The following is a 19,978-nucleotide window of genomic DNA, read 5'->3' as shown; positions in this document are numbered from 1 at the left end:
CCCACGGTTTGAGAGTCCAGCTGATGTGATGTAGCAGATTGGCTCACAATCTCACTCCTACCATACAGGCCACTTGATTGGTTTATCAATTGACCTTTCCCTCACCCTGTAGCAACACATTGATCCTCCAGTTCCTCTTTGAATGTCACATTAGCTGCTCAAACAGAATAATCAAATAATGACTATTAACGCTGCTTTATTAGCTGAATTTTCTCAAGCTAAAGAAATACTAAAATATGAAATATTAATAAGGGGAATTACTTATTTGCACATTTATCAGTTGTGTCTGTGGATTTCTAATAGCTGTTGAATGGAAGAATGATTGATAAGACTAAAAATAATGGACTGAAACAGACCAAGCAAGGCAAGGCAAGGCAGTTTATTTGTACAGCACATTTCATGTACAGGACAATTCAAAGTGCTTTACATAAAACAAAGGTATTACAGATATTTAGAAAAAGTAAAAGGCATCAACACATAATCACAATAAAATAATAAATTACATTAAAAAGATTAAAAGCAAGATAAGTTAAAAAAAAAAAAATGTTGAAGACAAACTTTTGAAGTGGATATTTCTCTGTGGATTTGTAACCCACATACACATCGCACATCTTTTTGTGATCAGCTGTTTGTCTCAGAAAACTAAGATGACCAATGAAGCTGAGGACCAATTAATTCCTGAAGCTCTGTCTCCCTTTAATTTACCTGCAGCCCATTATCATCAGTGTTGAGGATATTTCTTTAAGATGTAATTTCTCTGGCTCTGTACCCTTGCACATATACTGAAGGGTGTGTCAAAGTTTACTAAATGAGTTTATAATAGTTCAGCACCCTTTACTATGTGGCATTCAATTCCTGTGCAGCCCAAGTGGAAACATTGCTGCAAGCGAGTGAGTCCTCTTTGTCCCTAGCTGTCAAAAGGACTTCTTTGTCAAGACGATTTTTAACCCCATGCGAGTTTCTGAGTCATCTGCACCACTCATTTAATCTAAACATTTCTTAAAAGCCAGATGCATGCTATTTGATTCACATCTTCTGCTCTCAAGTGGATTTATTGATGTTCTGCATCTAAAACAGTCCTTAAGGAGTTGTTTTCTAAATGTTTACTTCTAATATTTATGTGCTTGATTATTGACAAAAAAAAAAAAAAGAAAAGATTAGCGCTTGTTTAAAGTGACAATCAAAAAGTCAAATAACAAAATGTATTTTTATAAAGCAGTAGTGTGTGCTGAGGTTTTGTTCTTGATGATTGATAGCCGGACTGGGTCTGCGGTGGTGAGCAGTGCTAAGGTGGAAGTTGAAGCTGATGATTTACCCACAGATCAATGATCCAGTCCTCATCCATTGTCATAAACTGCGGTTAGTGACACTGGGTGGCTTATTTACCCCCTATGGATGAGATCAGGGGCTCTTCTAACCAGGAAAAAAATTTAGAATATAGCAGATAAGGAGCAGGAGCAGGAAAAGGATGGATTAAAAACAGATCATTGTGTTTTCCTCCCTTCAAGAAGATCACTAACCCAAACCAAAGTCCATGCACATTGGTTTTCTGAGGTATTAACAAGTGTTGTAGGTGGCATGAGGAGAAGGAAACTAAAAGTTAAGACAGAATAAAAGAGGGCAGGATGCAGGGAGGGACATTAGGACAAGAGATAACCACAGAGAAAAGGATAGAGTGAAAGTGAAGAGCTGAAGATGGGGCACATTATGAGGGGAATATGGGAAAGTGAGAGAATAAAGATAAGAGGTCTGTGCAAGGGGACTGAATAAAATAAAATGTGAAAGGTACAAGGGAAAAGGAAGAAGAAAAGCTCAGATAAAACAGAGATAAAGAGGTTTTAGCTGGAAGGGGAATGAACAGGGAAACGAGGGAAAGACATGCACTTGAAGGGTGGAATAAATGAGCGCGAAGGCTTATCCAGAAGAGAACCTAAAGTGATTCAGATAGCTAGAGTTAGAGAAGTGAAAAGAGGGAGCATGAAGGAGCAGAGTGACAGACAAGGAAGAAGAAAGCTGTGAGGAAGCAGAGCAGGCAATGTCCAGAGGGGGCAGAGTACCACCACACCCTCTGTGGTGAGGCCTTGATAGGACAAAAACAGCCAACATACCCTAGTAGACAGCATTTAACAAACATATATATATATATTATTTTTTTTCTTATATTCTGTGCCTAATCTGTTTTGACATGGGTCTAGTATTGAATTATTAAACTGGAATTTGGCCTCTTATAAAGTCAAAATGAATCTGATAAATGGGGCCTGCCCACAGCGATCGAGTGCCCGCCTGGCTCTCTGTCCTGGCGCCGGGACTGCTGGCAAGCTTATTTTGCATATTTATCAAGGGCAAATGTGCTACATGTATAGCGCACATTATTTGTCCATTTAACAGACGCAATCCTTGGTGCACCCAGTTAGCAAGTCAGCTCCAACATGTGCTATCAAGTTTGTATGTTTTTACATATGCAAGCCTTTAATAAATCAGGACCTTAGTGTTTAAAAACAAATGCATCAAAACATTAAGCAACATGTCCCAATTAACATTACAGCATATTGCACAAGAAAACATGAGGAATATTATATGTATAAAAATCCAATTTGAACAAGAAATGGCACATAATGTTCCAACAGCCAGAATGCAAGGCTGCTTCCCCTGAGCTCAGCCTGTCGTGTCTTGAAGGTTGCAGCATGACTGAAACAAAATCTTCAAGGCATAATCAGTGATTGCTTTGCAATTTAACAACTTCCCTTTTATGCAATGAAATATAGGTCAAGGCCACTTACTTTATTGGACTGGACATGATTTACAGCTTCTTGAACAGTCATCATCATCACGGGTGTCTTCTTCTTATCAGGTGGTGGAGGACGGAGATAAACTAACAGTAACAGTGCTGCCATGTCCCAGTCCCAAGCTGGAGCAAAGACATTTCAAATGAAACCGTGGCAGCTATGCATTCCAGGCTTGTGTCGTGAAAAAGAAACAATTGCATGAAGCCAAGTTGGTCGTTTGCATTAAATTCATACATTCTTGCAAAATTCTGATACCTTGCAATCTTCTGGAAAATAGAACATAAAAGGTGGAAGGGAAACAAATCACAACAAAAAAAAATAGAATAAAAACAGGCAGAACTGTGTGACCTGAGCCGATGATTCTTCCTTTTCATCACCAGCAGACTGCATAAGATTGTTCGCTTCTCTGTTGACTTTCAGCTTCAACTCAAATCACTGCTGAAGCACCTTAAACAAGTTTAAAAAAAAAAAAATTCAAAATTGACTTTTATTTTAGCAGAACCTCAACAAAATGAAATTGAAAAGAAAACAATGTCACATCCTACACTGAAACAAAGTACAAAAAATAAAAAATAAAAACTCAGGAAGGAATTCCATCAACAACTAAATTTGCAATGAATTGCAAATCTTGACTTTGTCTGTATCTGTGTTATCAGTGAGAAAAGAAAAAGTGACATGCTGAATTTATCATTTATGTTTATCAAAGAGCTGTAAAGATGGATAGAGAGACTTACAGTAAGTGTATTTGTGATTTTTAAGTCTGCTACTTGTAAGAGGAATTAGGAGAATCTAAGCCCAACCATTCAGAAACACTACAATGCTCAAAGCTGACTTGCCAGGCCCTTCATGTCTGAACCCTGGAAAAACTGTAAGGATGGTCTCACACTTCTCAGGATCATGAATTAAGAAAAGTTTCTTCCGCATGAAGATTTGCCCTTCTTCTGTACTGCGCCTCAAAAGGGATATGGTCTCTCTGCACACATCCCCCTCCAGCTGATGTTCTGCAGTCACAGGTCTTTTAAACTGTGGTCCTCTATTGCTTGATAGATCCCTGCTGGAGCTGCTTCTCCTGCTGCTACTACTGACTTCACGCTGCATGTTTTTCAGTTTCTAAGCGATGCAGCATTCATTACTCTTGGCGTTGAAAAAGTGCCCCTACAGAGAATTGAAAAAAAAAAAAAAAAAAAAGTTTAACAGTTTAAATAATCTGAATAAACTGTAGTCCTCACAATCCCCCTCATAGCTTTCTGATGAACAGAAACAAATACTCACATATCCTTTTTCAGAGTATTGATCTTTCAGACTAGGAAACAGGGTGACAGTCTCGAATGCGTAACGTGTCCTTATAGCTATGGGTGGAGCCGTCCTTGGCAGGACAGGTATGACAGGAATGAGTTTTTTTACGTCATTGTGTGACAGAAGTCTTTACTTCTCTGTGTAGCTGATTTTCTGGCTTTTAAAGCATAACAAAAAAATGACTCACCCGTACTGCTCAATTATTGCTGCTATAACTATGTTGACCAATTTCCACCAAGTTGGGTCTTTGACTTCCCTTGTTTGTTTATATTTTTTGAGTATTTTCTCTCCACCTGCCTTTGCTTTCAGGAGCTTTTCAACAAGCTTAGAAGGGGGAAAAACACACACACACACGCAAATCAAGTTTGTCATTTCTTTATGTTGATTATCAAAGATGCTTTCCACCTTGTGTCACTGATTAAAGGAAAATGCACGACTACAATTATATGTAAAACAGATAAGTAAATTTAGCATTTAGATAGTTGGCTTATCCCTAAAAGCAGAAATGTGTGTGATGTCATGCAGAAAAGCAATTACCAGCCAACAAGGCAGTGCTGGCCCCAACGCCGCTGATGTTCCAGTAGTTATCAATCTTTATATCTGCAATGTTGATGACAACAACATAACTTCCTTTGCTAGTTCTTAGTATTGGACACTCTTACACAACTTCCAGCCCTTGGAAAATTGATCCCACACACATCCCCAGTTGCTGCATCAAGACCACTTGTAATGCATGATTTCCCCACACAGGTATAAATTTAATAGCCGTCTAAATGTTTGGTAATCCATGCTAGTATTGTCACTTAGTAAATTATTAATTAAAACTATGTTAAAATAACAACAGTGAGTTAAATCTGAACAATCAGTTATAAAATAGCAGGAAGATTTCAGTGTCTGTGTTCAGCAGAGATATTGGATTCGTGTTAATTCTAGTTTGAATCCAATTCCCACTAAATGAAATCAAATAGATGCGCTTTAATTAAATGAATGGAAACTTTACCTCTTTGGCCCATGAAGAACTGTCATCATTTGAATCTCTTATTTGGGACATGAAGAAGGAGTCATTCATGCAACGTCTTTTAGGGAACATTAAGGAAGCCTCAGTGTCTGATGACAGAGGGGATGAGAGAGGGTATCTGTGCATGAAGACTGCCCAGGAGATTTAAAGAAACCAACAACACAAATCTACCAAAACTGGATCACCATGAAATAACTTGAGCATACACTAAGACAAGGGTTATGTCATGACATTTCAGACATTTGTTGAAGTATTGGAAATTCAGTCTAATAAAAAACAAAACAAAATTATGAGCAAGAGATGAGTCCAACCCAACATCCGAAATATGCCGGTTATTGTTTCTTTAACAGTTTGGCTCATTTTATGAGCCATATAACATCATACTGTCTATTTATCCTCTTACCAACATATCAGTTCATTTCTCTGTCATTTTCATACCAAATTACAAGAAACCATTCAGCGTTTTTCAGGCATCCCTTTATGTCAGCTGGTGGCTGCGCTGCCACCAGCTGACATTTTGTCACGTAAACAGCTCTCTCCAATTGAAAAAGTAATTGCTCAGTTGTTGACATGCTATGGAGAAGCGGGGAGGTTTAATCACTTCTAGATAATGATCAGTTCCAGCTGCCATTTTGGTGCAGACTGTCTTGATGTATGCTATACTAAAAGCCTGTTGTCAGACAAGAGACTGTCAATACTTTGACACACGCTGTCAGAGGCATAAAGGGCTGTTTTGTTTTGAACTGAGCGAGAAAAGCAGATGTTTTTGAAATCATTTCAGTTCCAAAACAAGCAGGCAAGATTTTTGAGCAGTAAATATGGGGTAAAATTTTACATCTCTTCTTTTCCTTTGGTTCATTCATTTGATGCTATTAGACTCTGATTAGAGTAAAATAAATTTCAAAGCAGGGTAATTAACAGAAAGGGAACTTTGCTAATCTTATGCAGGTGTTTCGTGCCTTCTTTTGTTTCCTTTCTTATTATTAAGCGTGATGACATTGTTGTACACCAAATGTGGGCAACATTGGTGTTTTAGTAGGGGGGGTCCAGCTATGTTTCCCATTCAGCATGAACAAACCTGCACATTGCCAGGTGTGATTTAACCAAGTTTAATTGAACAGCCTTGCAGTGCTGCTTTAGATCCATTCCTTACATTGAGAGTGACACCTCTTCATGCCGTGATCACAATTAAACTATTGCTCTGTAAGAAGTGGAGCTGAACCTTTATTCCTTCAAAAAGTCATTAACACTCATTAAAATGCAACGAGCTGAAGCAATATTCAAAATTGGGTTTGGCACTTTGACTTGGTCTTTGAGGATAGGGGGACATTTAGTTATGCTAATAATATGTTATCCCCATACTTAGTTAATTGCTAAGGCTACAAGGCTAATACAACAGCAATATGACTGACAATTTTATTCTATAACTGTGAGTCAAGTAGGGATTTAAAATGCAGAGAGTGTACTTGAGATACATACACCTTAGATACAGTTTTGTCTTTCCATCATACTTGCTTAAGACTTGGAAACAAGCATGTAAATAACTAGTTAGAGCCGTCCCACCTGATGCATTGAACCTTGCTTAATACATATTTTTAGATTTTCTTCAGAAGCATTTAAAGATACTCTTTGCTCCTGCTGGTGTCCAAAGTAAATTTCCATTTCACACTATTATGAAGGGATGAGATGACTCATGTCTATGTGTGTCACCCCTCGCTCCAAGCAAAGATGACTACAAATCGCTGACAGCACAAACACACTCATTTCCACAGTTGCATGCAAAAAACCTCACACACAGAGATAGTTTTAGGATTCTGTGGGGCTGCATGGCTACAATCCATTTTCTTCTTATTACTTCCTCTCTGGCTCTGTAGCATTTGTTGGCCTGAACCGTATGTTCACACTCTTAGTGGGAGGATTCCTCTGGCATGTGGCACATATTCCCATAAGTATCATCCAAAGCTGCTGTAAGCAGCTGGCTTGTTCAGAAGACATGCAGAGACCAAGGCTCAGAAAGAGGTGGAAAGGTCCTGGAAGGCTGCAGGCCTGAAAGTTCCATGAAGGGCTTCTTTACAGAGTTGAATTTTGTTCTCTTCCAGCCTGAATGCTGACTTCTGTCAGAAAAGTCAGGGCCACAACTCCCACATTGCCTCCAAGCCAAGTGACTCAAGTCTTGCTGGTTAGGTTGATTTAAATGAGCAGAAGCTGGTTGTAGAGAAGAAAAGGCACTGGCGTGGAGGCTAATGAGAAGGAAAATAAAGTCATTTAGACAGGGAAGGAAAACAGCTGAGCTAAGTGACAAAGTCATCCTACAACATTAACTAAAGTGGAAGCTCTATTAAATATTTGAAGGTCATTAAAAGACATCTTATCTCATCTCATATTAGCTTAGCTAAGCCCAGCTCGGCTTATCTTTGTTAATCTTATTTTAAATTAGATTAGTTAAGTGTAGCGTAGCTTAGCTTATATAATCTTAGCTTATCTTAGCATAGTTTAGCTTAACTTATCTTAATATAATAATAATAATAATGATACACTTTATTCATAGAGGGCTTTTCAGGACACTCAAAGATGCTTAAAGATGCTTTTAGCAAGAAAAAAAAAAAGATTTAAACTGCAATACATTTAAAAACATCAATCAACGAAACCAAAATCAATAAAAATTCTTGGGATCCTTCTTCATTTAAATCCATTTTAGATCAATATACTACTTGATGGCAGCTCTGAAAAGATATGTGTTGGAGAGTTTTTGAACATAATCAGGTCAGAGCAATCATAGATGTCTTTGGGGAGTGAGTTCCAGAAAGTAGGGATGCTAGGTACCCACAGACCTTGTGTTTCATTTACCAGGGTTGCAAGTCTGAAAACAAACTAGGATTTGCCTACCAGCCAGATTTGTTACTCTTAGCAGTACAAGTTGGTGGATTCTAACTGGCTAGCAACTTGTTAGCTATTAGAGGTCAGACCATTACACGTGTGATTGATTTAAAGAGACACAAACTGACAGAAGTGCTGGTGAACATTTTATTATTGCAGCTGTCACCACTTTTTTCCTGCATGTGCAGGGCAGCCAAGATGAATGTTGACATTGGGGACTGTGAGTTTCCTGTAGCTTTCCATCTTGGGAATTTCACTTTTGTGGGAGACTCCAGCTGAAATTTTGATTCTTCAATTGAAATTGAAACATAGCTGATAATATTGAATTTTCTAACTGTATCTACTGTCCTGAGGGCCACTGGAAATATTCCCAGTATTTCCAGTTGGTAATCTGTTCTTGAATCACTAGCAAAATTATAATTCCCAATGATATTTATTGCATTGTATATTTTCTTCCTTTTTTTCACACACCTTTGACTTGAATCCAAAACTTAAGTGAATAAAGGTGGAGGTTACCAGTTAGTTAAATTAAATCAACAGAGGCTTATTTTTCTGATCGCTTTCAGAACTTTACACGCCCATCTCTCTCTGTGCAACAAAGCTGTGATTGTGCATTGTGTAGTGGAGGATCACCGCTGATCCCGCCATGGCAAACTTGGTCCTCACATCTTGTGATTTACAGTGAGAACTCTTACAGTCCTTCTCAAAGTGCTGTGCCTGTGGATGAACTCACCAAAAAGCAGATGCCCGGACTGCGAACACAGTCTGTTGGAATTGTTTCCACAAGGACAGAACTGAACACACAACTAATTAGCCTCCTAACATGACAATCTATCACTTTCTGTTCCTTGTAATATCAATATCAAACTATGGAAACTAAACGCTGATATTGTGTATGTCAAAGTTTTGTTTCTATAGTGTTGTCTCATAGAAAGATATACGGAAATATTTGCAATATATATATATATGTATATATATATAAAATATATAATAAATATTTGGGTGTACTCACTTCTGTGAGATACAGTATACATACATATATATATATATATATATATATATATATATATATATATATATATATATATATATTGTTGCAGGCTTCAACAAGTATGAAAAATATAAAAAATCTAAAATCTAAAAATCTATCTATCTATCTATCTATCTATCTATCTATCTATCTATCTATCTATCTATCTATCTATCTATCTATCTATCTATCTATCTATCTATCTATTCTCCCTGATGTTTGGTTTCTAGTTACTACATTTGATTAATAATCAATACTCCATCCTGCATCAACTGACTCCTTATCAGTTATGCAGATTTATAGTCTGGCTCCATTTGGCATGATGGAGATACAAACCCTGGGTGCACATGCTGGTTTTCTTTCTTGGATGCTGTGTCTGGGCTGCATGTTTTTTAGACATTCACCATTTATCCTTACAGAAACATAATTACACACTTCCAACTGACAAAAACAACTAGCAGAAAAAAAGAAACAATAATGTATTGACTTTATCCATCAACCAGATCAATGACAGCTCACTCTCAGCCCTTCTGATATATTTGGTTCAGTCAAAATCAATCAAATAACTTGGCGACATACTGAGAAAGAAACGGGCACGTTGTACAACCCAGTGTGTACAACCCCCCCTCACATTCTGTAAAGAAAGCCATTAGTTTTCATTCACCTAAAGTTCTTAATATGTGGATATTTTTGTTAAGACTATTGTAAAAAACCTGTGACTTGATTTTGTTTTGACCAATGCCAGTCAGTTCCTGCTTTGTCTTTTTAAATGACTGTAATATCATTATTGTGTCTCTTTCCAGGTGATCCTGATTCTTACCAAACTGTACGACTTTCATATTGGCAGTGTCACTGAAAGCACACTCTGGAGGTGAGTACAAAACAGAATTTTATTCATGTTTTCATGCAGGTCTTTGAATGTTGTAATATGTGCCAGAAAGTGGAATTAGTCATGCAATATGGCTGTTAGAGCTTAGTATATTTCAGGGATGTGATGGCTTAATTTAATTTCCAGTGACATCAAAACTGCAATGAAAACATCCAAATTATTAAAAACACAATTCCATCTCTACTTTTCCCACACATTCATTCCCTCGTACGGCTCTGAAGCTGTTCTCACCTTCCCCTCTGGTGCAGTGAACACTGTTCTGGTGTCATGCTTGGTCAGACAGGGCACTCGGGTGTAGGATGCTGTTTTCTATGCTGTTGTTCTTCTGCATTATCTGATGTTCTCAGCTTCTTCACCCCTGCTGGGGATTAAGTAAACACACACTCACACTCAAACACCCATGAAACAAAGAGAGTGCTTGTAAAGAGGAAGACTAGACGAGCAGGAGGAGGAGTAACACATCCCTGATGAGCTGAAACTACATAACCTATTTTCAAATCTGGATTATGGTACACACATACAGTGGTTTATTTGTCTCACTTTTAGGAAGCTGCTGCACAAATGACTGAGTTGTCCTGGGGATAGATGTGCTATTTTTCAGGGAAGTTGTGTACATGAGGATGAAGGCACGACTCAGGTAACAGACAGACATAAACCTTCTGACAGGAATTTGTCCCATTAAAGATTAGCAACAATGACTAGGTCCAGAGGGTCTGTCTGACATACTGAAGTGGTGTGTCCAGGATCATTGTTGGGTGTGTTTGTCTGTGCTAACATAAGCTATTGGGAATTATTCTACACTCAAGTATGTGTAGGACTGTTGTAACTTCAGCGGATATCATCAACAAACCGTATTAATTCATGTGCTCTATGAGTTTGATCACTAGTGCATCCACTTTGGACCAATAGAAGTCCATTGTTTGAGATGTGGGGACATCTAGTTGAAAAAAAAATGAGACAAAGAAGCCAGTGTTTGGTTTGTTCCTCCTGGAATATGGGAAAAAAATGGCAATGCAAAACTCCTGTGGGCCTTTAAAGGATGGCAGACATGCAATTTGGATATAGTTTACTTGTTTTAAAGTAGTGACATCTGAACACACATTGCTTTCATTCAATTCTGCATGGATGAAAACACAGAGATTAGAGACTTACTTCTGTGTCCCTAGCTTCTGAGATACTCACCAGGCAGCCATCAGTAAATATTGTTGTGGAAATGTCAAAAACAGCAAATGCAACAAATATTTTTCTGGATTAAGAAGGAATAATTGGATCCTTCTGTGTAGTTAGGTTTAGGAATTACAACTTTCTGAAAAACATTAGCTTCCTTATTGCTTTAGGAACTGCGTATCTGGTTGGGTTGGCCAGATTTAGAAAATGCACCTTGAAAGCTGACACTAGAGGCTACCTAATGTTTTTATTCATGATTCCAAATGGTCCTGATAAAATATTTTGAGAGGGTGCTGCATAGACAAAAGGCTAGAGTATTGCCTTATCAAGGTTAAATTTAAAGGGATCCAAAAGGTAACCAGAGGGAAAAAATCTTTCTAACAATGACTGCCAGAGGAAAGTTATGTGTGGAAAGTAGGAATCAGAGTAGTTAAAGGACAAACAGAGCCAGAGTGACGTATTTACAACTCAAGGACTTTTTTTTTTTTAAGATTTTGGTATAACAGCCTTTTTTAAAGCACAAAAGATTTACACTTCATGAGTTTGCTTCGTCTTCTCAGCTAGAAAGGATGGTTTGACAGTGAGATGTGATGCCTAAGTGACTGCTAGCTATCTTTGACATTTATGTGGTGCTTGTGCAATTAGGATCCAGAGGCAAAAACAAAGTTGGTGTTTGAATAAGTGCAGAGAAAATGCAGTCCCTTGATATCCTGCAGTGCAACAAAACAGACACTTCAGTCGCAGACACATCATAAAATAATCTGAATACAAAATTTTGATATTAAAATGATTATTTTGCGACCAATACTGTTTAATCTACAGGTTTATACTGCCTACATGACAGGATTAAATTATTAATCTTATCAAAGTGATTATTTTGTCCATTTATCTTATTTTACAACTACACAAACTTTGAAAAGATCAGGTGAAAAGATCACTTCGAACTCTGTAGTGCCTGTTGCATAGACGCCCCCAGACATATGCCCTGTTGTAACCAGCACAGATGGCACAGAGAGAGCAGAAAACAGCCTTGGGGGGATGTGAAAACCAACATTATGTCAACCAAATGGAGCTGGGATAAACTTCTGTAGGAGGGAAGTTGCACTTACCACAACACATGATGGATTCATGGGGAGGATTTTCACATATTAAAACCCTTTCATAAGTCAATTATACACTCTGCTATTATAAATAAATTAATAGCAGTTATCATTTATAAAAGGATTAGAAGCCACTGATGTTCTGTTTTCAGGCTCTTGTATTATGATGGTAGAGGTTTTAATGACATGTGCATTACCAAACTTTCTCCCAGTTGTTTAAGACATGCTAATTTCATTTCCATGCTAAAGCCAGTGAATGGTCGGGGTGTGTATTAAAACACAACTTCCTGCTGAGAAAGGTTACATCAGGCAGAGACAAGCAGCTGAGAATAACAATAATGCATCAAAGTCAAGCAAAAAAACACAAGCAGTCCAGGTCTCAGATACATCCTGTAATCCTTCTGTAAACATCAGCTTTTTACTCCTAATAGTGCATCTTCATTTCAGCCTTATATCATTATTTTTACCAGCTATGCTGGACAATTATGTAACTTTGCACCCGTTGAATTGTTCTGTTTTTTTTTCCTGATATTGGAGATGCTGAAAACAACATTTACGGTGCAGGTTAAAAACAAACTGCAATTGTTTTGTAAGTCTGGATTACTGAAAGATGTTATTTAACCTGTTGTGAATGCCAGTGGAAGAATCCTGCCAGTGAAGAAAAGTCTCTGTTACCTGAAATAATAGTAAATAAATAAAATCAACACTGATTATAATCTGATCCAATTTTTCTAAACAATGGAATTGTTCCTCAATTTAGTTGTTTACAGACATTGGAAACACAGTTTGCTTGTGGGATGTATTCAAGCAGAACAGATCCTGATGCTGTTTTGAAGCCTTCACATTGCATTTAACTTATTAAGCCCCAACACCCCCGGTACCAGGGACAGTGGGCTTTTATGGGGTGTGACATCAGAGACCTGTACAACAAAGCTGTATTTTCTGTTATGTAGGTAACTTCTGGGTTCACGCTGGGTCTCTTCTTACCGGGATAAATCACTGTGGTAACTTATGCTGAACAGCTAACCTCCTCTGGAACAGATTATGTTCTGGGTAAACGATTGAGTGTAAAAGCACCCCCTCCTGACCAATCAGATCTCTTGGAAAATATCCTGCCCTTTTTTAGAACATCCTGTCTACATTGGTGCGTAGATTCTGAGAGGAGCTTCTAAGAGAGAAAGGTGTTTAGAGTTAGATGCATCCTTTTGATGAAGAAATAAAGCCTTGTCATTCAGCGCTTTGAAGTATGTTTTTCTACTGGTTCTTGACTTGTTTCCAAGTCTGTTTAGCTCCACTGGGGTTACATCTGAAATAATGAGGTTAATAATAATGCCCACACATGGCAGATCTGCAGAACCATGAATTTATGGAACCACCACTCATGCTGTCATGCTGAGAAATTAATATTCCAACAAAAGCATCCTCACAAAGGGGTGCTGAGCCTCTAAAGAACTGAATGGAAATTATAAAGAAAAGGAAGGAACCGAGTAAGCTCTGCCAGAAACCTCTCGGCCATAATAATCAAAGGGATGTCCATTTATATTGTCCCATGATTTAATATTGTATACTGTCACAAATTTATGCTTTAACAGAGTCTGATATTTTCAGCCAGCATTCCTTCCTGGTCGTTGCTTTCGGCCTGGATTACGCGTTTGAATTCTTCATGTTTCTGAAGAATAACTGTCTGCTTCTCCATGATAAAGCAGGCTGCTCTGCAGGGTTCCTCGTTGTTTGTGATTGGTCAGGTGCTGCAAAATTCAACCTTTTTATGTGACCATGCAGTGATCAAGATGGAAAACCCTGAGTTGAATTACCGAGTTAATAACCAGCTTTGTAGTACTGCTTACCATGTGTTTAACTTGGACTTACTCCCCTTGGTTCAAATATTACAGAACTTTAACATCAGTTATCACAGTTATGCAGACAATACACAACTTTATGTGTCCTTGTCACCACACAACTGCAGCCCAACAGACTTACTGTGTCAGTGTTGGGAGCAAATAAACACCTGAATTTTCTACAATTTAATGAAGAGAAAACTGAAATTATTCTGCAAAGAGGGTCAGCATTAATAAACACCTGGAGACTCAAGCTCTTAAAATCACCGGCCAAGTTTGTAACCTTCAAGTGCTGATAGACTCAGGACTATCACACCCATTTTAAAATCTTTACACTGGTTTCCAGTTTAAACTGGTTTCCAGTCAGTCACAGAACAGATTTTAAAACCCTTCGTATCGTTTGCAAATGACAGAACAGTTCAGGCCCAGAATACGTCTGTGATATGTTCAGAGAATATAAACCAAGCAGAGCTCATAGATCCAAACAGGATCAGGTCAGCTAGTCCAGACCAGAATCCAGACCAGAGTTCAGAACAGAGTCCAGACTAAACATAGAGAAGCAACATTTAGCCGTTATACTGCAAACAAGTGGAACAAACTGCCAGTGGAGATTAATCACATTAAAAACATTTCTCATGTGCCTATGCATGAAATCTGCTCAGTAACACTTAACTTATCTTGTTTGTAATAATTTTAATTTTATTTTATTATGATTTTTGCTTTTGTTGCTGCCTTTTACTACTTTTTAATGCTTTTTTACACCATCTGTAATGCTTTTAATGTTTTATGTAAAGCACTTTGGATTGTCTTGTACATGAAATGTGCTATATAAATAATTTGCCTTGCCTTGCCTTTCAGGATTGTGAATGTCTAAGTAACCCCCAGGAAACGCAGCAATATCCTGGGCATGTTAATCTCATCTATGGGCAAAATGCAACAACATGACCACTTTACCACACTAAATATAAAAACACCAACACCAACAGTTAAAACAAGAAGTGGCCAACAACAACTTCACCTATGATATAAGTAACATTAGAAAATGAGAAAATCATCTCAACATTGACACAAAGGAGATTGTCCAACCTGAAGAAGGGCTCCCAAACGCATTCAGGCAGCAACCTATCTGTTAAGTTAAGTTTGGTCCAGATGGACTCACCAAATATTTCATTCAGAAAAAATAAGCTATGTAATTACCATTTAAAAAGAGAGTTTTTAATGGTGATTAATCACATTAAGCGAAAAATTAAAAAATAAATTTAAAGACAGTGTACTGCTTTATAAAGAAAACAAGTAACTTTACTGATTTAACACTTAACAAATAAACTGCTTTTAGCAGCAGTTTTCTCTTCACACAGTAACAGTTCAAACAGTTCTTGTAAATCTCATCTTAAATATTAATGTAATAAAATCAAATATTTATGAAGAAGGATGAAAACATCAGGACTTATCAGTTAAAAGGTAACAAGTCAGTGGGATGAATTTCAAAGCTGTGTCAAGCTGCCTTCCTGCTAAACACAGAAGGAATAATATCTGATGAATTTCCAGCCATCAGGTGAACAGAAAAACAGGATTAGAATTTCAGATCATACATAATATGAGGTAAATTTGCACACAACACACAATAGCTTCCATCAATGCACCTTTAGTGGTTCATCATCCAGATTTCTTGCCTATAAATTCTCTAAATTTGCATTCTTAGCTTGACTGTTTAGCGTAACTGGACACAGCTTTACTTTGACGACTGAAGAAAGAATTTTGCTGAGGTTATGTTTTTATTTTAAGCCACTTGTCAGTTACTGTCATTGCAAGCTCTCTTTATTGTTGCTGCTCTGTAAAGCCTCATTTCCACCAGCGGGTGCGGGGCGGGAGGGGATGGTTAGGGTGCAGATATGGTGTGTAAACTGTAATTTCATTGCATTTCCACAGCCAACCGTAATCATTTTTGAGAGGTGGCGTATTAGCTGGATAGCAATGGATGCCTCAGCCACGTAATAGCATGATGCCATCACAGCACAGCACCTAACTTAAGGCCTAACCAAACCATGACTCAGAAACAAAGGTTTCTGAAACAAACAGTTTGTGTTTTTTCTTCTTGGTGGTGCTTCGTAACACCATTTTTAACAGATTTAATCAACAAAAAGAAAATATTTTGCTCTAAACAAGGAGCCGTTCCTTCTTTGTTTTTATGCCAGGTCACACATAAAGTGACTTTTTTGTTTTCAACCAATCAGTGAATTGCAGTGTGTCAAACTCCACCCTTTCGGGTCGGCTCCGAACCCCAAGGAAGGGTCCCAACAAAGCAGGATGGGTTGGGTCAGATGTTATGGTACCCCTCCAAGTTTTCGCAAGGGTAAAAAGTCCATCCTGACCTGTCCCTCACTCCTTGGTGGAAACGGGGATTAAGGATAAAAAGTTGGTTGGCCCTCAGAGGCCCCCTTCTGGCTGGGCGCCCCAAGCATTTGCCTGCCTGTCCACAAGCAGCACCTCTGCATGTAAGATGTGGTTTCTTTGTTAAGAGCCAGTGAGCAACACATTTTAAAAAATAAAAATAAAAACTGTTAATGCACAATAAATTTTTGGTTTTGTAATTACAAAAAGGATAACGTGGTAATAACGAGTAAACGTGCCCAACACTAAAAAAGAAACACATCTACAAACACAATCCATAGGAGCGGAAAGACTCCACAGATTGAACCCACAGAAGATCAGAGACCTCAGGATTGGACCTTTAAAATTTTATTGTGACTCAGCCAGGTGTGTCTTGAAAGTAATGTCTGGTTCTGGCAGCTGGCTCCGCTGTGGACGTAAGAGGACAGAGGTGAGAAACTGAATGACTTTAAGTAGAGTGACAGATGTGATAAGATCCTTACAGGTATTCTCTCTAGAGCGCTGCAGGCAGCAAGTGTAAGGTGGGAAACTGGAATGAAAACTGGAAGGTTAACAGGGATCCAATACTTAGATTCAGACAGGGATTTCTTTAAGGTCCGGTGTTCCTTTCCATCCATCCAACAAGGAATAACAAGCTTGGTTCAGAATCCAACACCAATCTGATAAAACAGTCGTCAAACATCAAACACGTTAAACCAACAAGCAAAAAAAGTTGCAATCACATCATTTACAGCACAACCAAAGACTTTAAAAGTTTTCATGAGTTTGACAAAGAAAACCGAGTCCGATATATGTACAGACTAGTGTAGGCTAAGCAATAAAATATGCAGCAGGTAATTTTAACTTTATTTTATCAAGATTGTACCAGGAACTCCCATGTAGGACCTCCTGTATTTCTAGTGTTAACAGTACTGCAACAAAACTTTGCAATATTTACAACAGAATGACAGCAGGTAGAACCAGGCTCATTATTACAGCTGCATTAAGGGCCATGGAGAATCTTAACTAGCAATCATGCCGTTACGATGGGCTAAAAGTCTGCAGCTTGTAACACACCAGCCATCTCTCCTGTACCCCTTATTTAATAACCATGAACTCACTTGTCGCTGCTGCTGGTGGGGACTTTGAAAATATCTGAAATTTTCCAACATTTGTCTGCCTCCTTCTCAAGTGCCCTTTTTTCTAAATCAGTCTGGTCCCCATTTTCTTTTTTTTATGAGTCCATTTTGCTACCACGTTCTTCTGCATCTCAGCTGTTCCACCTTCGCAAAACAGCAAAAAACTTGATCAGTGACATTTTGACCAATTGCCAGTAGTGGTGACAGCTGACAAGCACTTTATTTAAAAAAAAAAGCCCTTTTATTTATTTATTTATTTTTTGGACAAGGAGGCCAGTCAGGCCACTTTGGGCCGAGACCACCAGAAATTGTCTCGCTCCTCCCAGTCCAGGCCGGTTCCTCACATGTAATTATCTCCCTCTAAATACTCTTTGAATTCTTTTGTTAATCACCAGATCGTCATCGATCTTGTCCCTGTTTGTAATTGTTCTCCACAGCTTTTCTTTTTCAGTTGCCCTAAAGTCTGTATTTTTTTTATCTTTTCACATGAATTGTTGCTGTTTTCTTACCTTGTCCTGTCCAACATCACAGCAGGAAAAAAGATGCTGTTGCTGCTTTGTTGTGCCAAACAAATTGAAGGGGCTTAAAGAAATTCAGTCTCATGGTCTCTGTAAGAAAACAAAGCAGATGATCATCAGGAGCATGTATATGATGACAAAGTGAAACTGTTTCTTGTTGCTGCCTCATTTTCGCCTACACTGGATCTGCAGTCCTGAAGTCTGTTAGTAGTTCTGTTAGTTAGTTGTGGCTCTAGGTTTTGTCAATAGCACCATCGCAGCATCCTTGTTCTCACCTATGTCTGCCTGCCTGATAGTCCCTTATTTTAGGTTCTACTTACTTTTCACCTCTCCACTATGACAGAAGACAAATGTAAAAATTTTGAAAAATACTTGTATACAATTTACAACACTGAAGGAGGAAGCCAACATCATCATTACATGAATTGTTCCTGAATATATGGCACAAATATTTAACTTTGTTTGCAACTTCATTTGCTAAATAAAATGATGGAAATCTTAACATCTGGTTCCTCTTCGACCAATCAAAGTTTCTTTTACCTGACGTGTAGTTTCAATGAAGGGACACATGTTCATGTACTGAATTCATCTTAAAAGCAAAGATGTGGCATCTAATTGTTTAAATAATGCACTTTATTTGCTTGAAAGTTAATCTGATCAGATTACAACATGAAACAAATTAGTGATTAATCTGTGATAAATTGCATTGAACAACCTGAAGCATTATGACTGATCTTAATTAAAATTAAATCTCCTGACAGCTCAAATAAAGATAATGAGGACTGAAGATAATCTGAAAATGTTGCTGCTGTCCGGTTGTTTCTATAGATGAGGGGCATCATTTCCCTTATTTCTGCCACACAAACTCACCTAAACTCCAGCACCATCATCAGATTTAAATGCACCATGACAGTTGAACTCTTTGGGGAAGATGCAATCAGGTGAAGTAACTAATCCATAGTGTGAGAGGAGAAACTGTCACTGATGGTGGAGAACATTGTTATTGGCAGCAGTCCCGCCAGCCCTGTCACTCAGCATAGACCTACAGTGAGAGGAGCAGCTGTCCATCCAGCTTGACTTTGTAATGTCTCAACGTCTGAGGAGACGGCAGAAAGTCCAGCTGAAAAAGTAAGATGAAATAAATAAATTATAATAAGAGATAAGAAAGGAAAGATGAACAACTTTCTCCAATCAGCTGGACTGTAGTCATGTCTCATGTCGCGATTCATCTCCTTTATCGGCTAATTGAGATCACAGCTCTGATCAGGTTTGAAGAGTTGCTGTTGAAGACAATGTTTATCACTTCACAGACAGACATTTCAAATGGCACGTCCAACGCTGCCTCTTTGCAAAGGTCAAAGCAGTGGCAACACCTCAAAGTGTTGCACAGCCAGTCTGTCAATTTTAATGAACATTCTGACCTTAAACAATGAAAGCTGATCAGTTAGTTTCTGCATAATTTTCAGAGGAGCCTTCATGCATGCATGTTGGAAAGGAACGAAATCCAGACCTGCTGGTTATTGTTGGCAGTACATCAGCTCTGCAAAACAAAGTTTGTCTTTGGAGTATTATCTTTCAGAAGGGCAAATTTAATCAAATATGACAAGCCTGATTCTCATTTGCAGGTATTCAGAAATGTTCAATTTAATGACAACAGCAAAATCTGGGTGCATGTCTCTCCAATCACAACTACTATTTGACACATGCCATGCATTTGAAGTCTGCAGATGTTTTTCTCAGCTTTTTTTCCAGATGGTGTGAAACTAAATTGCTTACCTGGAAAATTCATATAAAACTTTCCCCATTTCTGTAAAATTGTTCTGAAAAGGAGACTCATCAGACCAACAATGTTTCTCCATCTTCTGTTGTCCAGTTTTGGTGAGTCTGTGTAATTTGTAGCCTCAGTTTCCTGTTCTTAGCTGACAGGAGGCACCTGGTGTGGTCTTCTGC

At 38.2% G+C, this 19,978-nt stretch overlaps 1 protein-coding gene across 1 annotated transcript in view; it reads left to right on the top strand.

Moving 5' to 3' along the window:
- The window catches only part of sorcs3 (sortilin related VPS10 domain containing receptor 3), a 298,121-nt gene that overhangs the window by 110,184 nt on the left and 167,959 nt on the right, over positions 1-19,978 (top strand). Inside the window, 1 exon segment of the mRNA XM_041983793.1 lies at positions 9,811-9,879. Coding sequence (XP_041839727.1) covers positions 9,811-9,879 — 69 coding nt within the window.

Source organism: Melanotaenia boesemani, chromosome 4, assembly GCF_017639745.1.
Source record: "Melanotaenia boesemani isolate fMelBoe1 chromosome 4, fMelBoe1.pri, whole genome shotgun sequence".
In the NCBI taxonomy this organism is placed as follows: domain Eukaryota; kingdom Metazoa; phylum Chordata; class Actinopteri; order Atheriniformes; family Melanotaeniidae; genus Melanotaenia; species Melanotaenia boesemani.
Note: the sequence above shows the minus strand (reverse complement) of the source record. Positions and strands in the feature narration are given on the sequence as shown.